This window comes from Apiospora kogelbergensis (assembly GCF_038363985.1).
Source record: "Apiospora kogelbergensis strain CBS 113332 chromosome Unknown utg000001l_segment0_segment0, whole genome shotgun sequence".
NCBI lineage: Eukaryota > Fungi > Ascomycota > Sordariomycetes > Amphisphaeriales > Apiosporaceae > Apiospora > Apiospora kogelbergensis.
This window is the reverse complement of record NW_027117418.1, coordinates 7,432,306-7,435,940: the sequence shown is the minus strand read 5'-3', so window position 1 is coordinate 7,435,940 and position 3,635 is coordinate 7,432,306. Positions and strand designations below refer to the sequence as shown.

The following is a 3,635-nucleotide window of genomic DNA, read 5'->3' as shown; positions in this document are numbered from 1 at the left end:
GAGTCTGTGGAGGACTGGTCTCAGGTACGGTTCGGTTACGGTTACGACCCCTGTGAGTAAGCTTGGAAGGGCGGTCCTTTGGGTATTGGATATGATTTTGACATGACACTGGGGATATTGGGCAACAGGAATTGCGGTGTTGATGCTAGCTATGATAGAATAGGATACACCGTCGGGATGAGGTTCTTAGTACCGATAAGAAGCATACTGATTTGCCTGCCTTTTACGTCTTTGCTTTCCATCTTGTCTCGCGTTCTACAGGCCGGCTTTCAAACAGTTTCTTCTTCTTGTCTTGTGGGTCACACACAAGTGTATCTAGGCGTCTCTGGCTGAATGATTTTACAACTCAGTTTTCTCCAAGAACGACTGGAGACAAGAGACTCCTGAATTACGTACAGGTGTCACATGGATTCATCGCGACCCTTCACATGGTGGTAATCGAGTGGCTGTGGCTGGCAGCGCCTTGATTTTACTTTCTGCATGCATGGCACTGCAACCCTGACCTGCATGCCACCGTATCCACGATCTTGACTGACGTGCCATCCGACACCCGAACCCAGCCGTCAATCAATCAAATGGTGGCAGTATCATCGACCCCGCACCGAAGTCGACGATCTTTGGACGAAATACCCATCTCGAGTAAATACTGATCGATAACCGCGGCAGTAGTCTCCGTATCGTTTGCCACCATCGTATCTTTGATTCGTTGCTTGATTCTAGTGCCAATGATGACAGCGGAAGATGGAGGTGTAGCGTGTTGGATGATTGGAGGCTTTTGCATTTGGAGTTGCATTGTCCAACGCTTCTCCTGCATCGTGCAACATCGTCCCTGTCTGTTCTCTAACCGCATGGAGATAAGATGGCGAGTTTCTGCTGCTTTCGAGTCAATCATGACCGAAGCTTCTTTCGTCTCACTTCACTACGTCTAATAAATAGGCTGTGTCCCGACTTCGGAATTCGGTTGTTTGTGTTCCCCCCATCCCAAGGGTTGCTGTTAGCTCTATCCGATTGAACCCAACATGGCTCTCCTGGACCTCGAGATTGGCAAGATAGGCTGGCTTTTCGTCGCACTTGCAGGGCTCGTCCTGTGCTATGGCATACAAGCCGTGGTGACCTGGCACCGGCTGCGACATATTCCCGGGCCGTCCCTAGCTTCCTTCTCCTACCTGTGGCTGGCCAAGGTGACTCGTAGCACGAGACAGTGGTACATCTACCGCGACCTACCCAAGCAGTATGGCCCCTTGGTACGAGTAGGGCCCAACGAAATCAGCACCGACGACCCGGAAATCATTCGGAAGGTTTCTGGCGTTCGAAGCCCTTACGGTAAAGACTCATGGTATGATGCTTTCTTGCAAAGTTTTGTGTGAAAGAAAAACGGGAGAAAAGGAGAAGAAGGGAGAGAGAAATAAGCTTGGGCATATTATTAACCTTTTTCTTTAGGTATATGGGATCGAGATTCAACCCATTTGAAGACACCATGTTCACCACCTTGGACGTCGCGGCGCATGACAAACAGAAAGCCAAGACGGCATACGCGTACTCGGGCCGTGGCACGACGGCACTGGAGGACGGGGTGGACGAGCAAATGAAGGAGTTGATCGCACTGATAAAGAGAAAGTACCTCAACAAGGAGGTGAAATCTGGCAGTGGCGTCCAACAAGAACCGAATCGCCTGCTCGACTTCTCGAAGATCATCAGCTTTTTCACCATGGACGTCATTACTCGCGCCGGGTTTGGCCAAGAATTCGGTTACCTTAAAGCCGACGAAGACCTACATGACTTTCTGCGCAGCGTGAGAGAGAACTGGTCCGTCATCGCCGTTACGCTTGACGTGCCTTGGATAAGAAACGTGCTGTATTCGACCTGGTTCCTCCGGTGGTTTGGACCTCGAACGACAGATAAGGTCGGTATGGGGAAAGTCATGGCGTAAGTAAAACAAAAACACCCAAAAACTAAGAGCACTCATTTTACGGCAAAGAGCAATAGCTGACAGTGCTTCGTCGTGAAGAGTAGCCGAGAAAGTGGTGGGGGATCGTTTTCGTCCTGACGCGAAGGCCCAGAAGGACATGCTGGTACGCAACCTCCTCGCTTCTCATATAGCTCAACATGCGACTAATGCAAGCTTTCAAACAGGGCGCCTTTATGGCCCATGGTCTGACCCAGAAGGAGTGCGAGACCGAAGGGCTCTTCATGGTAATCGCGGGCAGCGACACGACGGCGTCCGTCGTCAGGAGCACCATGCTGCACCTCATCTCGAGCCCGAGGGTATACAACAAGCTGAAGCGAGAGATCCGCAAAGCGGTGGACGAAGGGCGAGCGTCCAGCCCTGTAACGTTCGAAGAGGCCAAGGAGATTTCTTACCTCCAAGCCGTCATCTACGAGGGTCTTCGCATGCGAGCGCCCGCTCCTGGACTGTATCCCAAGCTGGTACCGGCCGGGGCGACTGGCTCCACGGAAAGTTCATCCCAGCAGGAACGGCTGTTGGCATGAACACGGCTGCCTTGACTCGATCAAAGGCCCTCTTTGGAGATGACGCGGATCTCTTCCGCCCTGAACGCTTCGAGGAGATCGACGGGACAGCTCGCACCGAGTTGGAGCGTCTGACTGAGTTGGTTTTCGGCTATGGCCGAACCATGTGTGCCGGAAAGCCCGTCGCTTTCATGGAGCTCAACAAAGTTTATTTTGAGGTGAGTGCTGGTTTTCCTTTTTCCCCCTAAGATCGTTTCTTCGCCGATTGGCCCAAGGGTGTCCCGCTGATTATGGTGTGCCTTGCCTTGTTCCAGCTACTTCGTGCTTTCGACTTTCAGCTGGCCAACCCAAGCAAACCTTGGGATAGTAAGAGCTACGCCGTGTGGGTCGAGGAGAACATGTGGGTGAGTGTAACTGAGTCGTGCTGTGAATAGCATGGCTCTGCTTGCATATGTGTGTCTGAGTTGACGGTTGCCGTATGGTGAATGTATGTACCTGCATCAGTTCGGAAATGATCGTCTTGGGTGCGTAATCAAACACCGAGTTGGCAAGATTTGGGACTTGGCTCTGTTGTGTAACATTCCCACCGCCTTTGTGTAGCCTTACGGTATACATCGACACCGCAGGATGTGTAGTTGCGATGCGAGTATTGGGGAATCCCAAAGAGGCCACATGCCAGATGAATGTATTCGAGGGCCTCTACCTGCTGAAACAAACAGGGAAAAACATATAGCAACCCCAGGTTTACATATGCATGTAATACCTTATCAATATGGTGGCTGAACATTAGCGTTGGCTCCTAACAACTATGGTTGCACATGCAGACGCGGAGAAAGAACCCCGTCAAAACTGGGCGATAGTGACTGGGATGGGGTATATGGGGGGTATTTGCACAGGTGTGTCGCATCATCCACGACCAGCCGTGCCTCACCACCCGATGCGTATGGATAAGCTGCCCCGTCTACTACGACGACGCGGCATGGGCTGACCCAGACCTGGACACGACAGTAATCACGGCTTCACCGCTGATCGTCTAGCCGCCCGTGATGTATACGGTTCGCCGACCTGAAACGTGTGGCTATTGGTAGTGGCCACCACGGAGTGATATGATAATGACGCACAGCAACCCTAGGACAGCTGAGATTGATGGACGGTGTACGAGATGG

The 3,635-nt window shown here is 51.9% G+C and overlaps 1 protein-coding gene across 1 annotated transcript; it reads left to right on the top strand.

Annotated features, from left to right (window-relative positions):
• Positions 1-1,019: 1,019 nt before the first annotated feature.
• PG998_002402 (cytochrome P450) lies at positions 1,020-2,903 on the top strand (the record flags this gene model as incomplete). Its single annotated transcript, XM_066869220.1, has 6 exons — positions 1,020-1,336; positions 1,441-1,926; positions 2,009-2,072; positions 2,134-2,427; positions 2,460-2,687; positions 2,745-2,903. The coding sequence occupies 6 exons, from the start codon at positions 1,020-1,022 to the stop codon at positions 2,901-2,903; spliced, it is 1,548 nt and encodes a 515-aa protein (XP_066737635.1).
• Between the last annotated feature and the right edge of the window lie 732 nt (positions 2,904-3,635).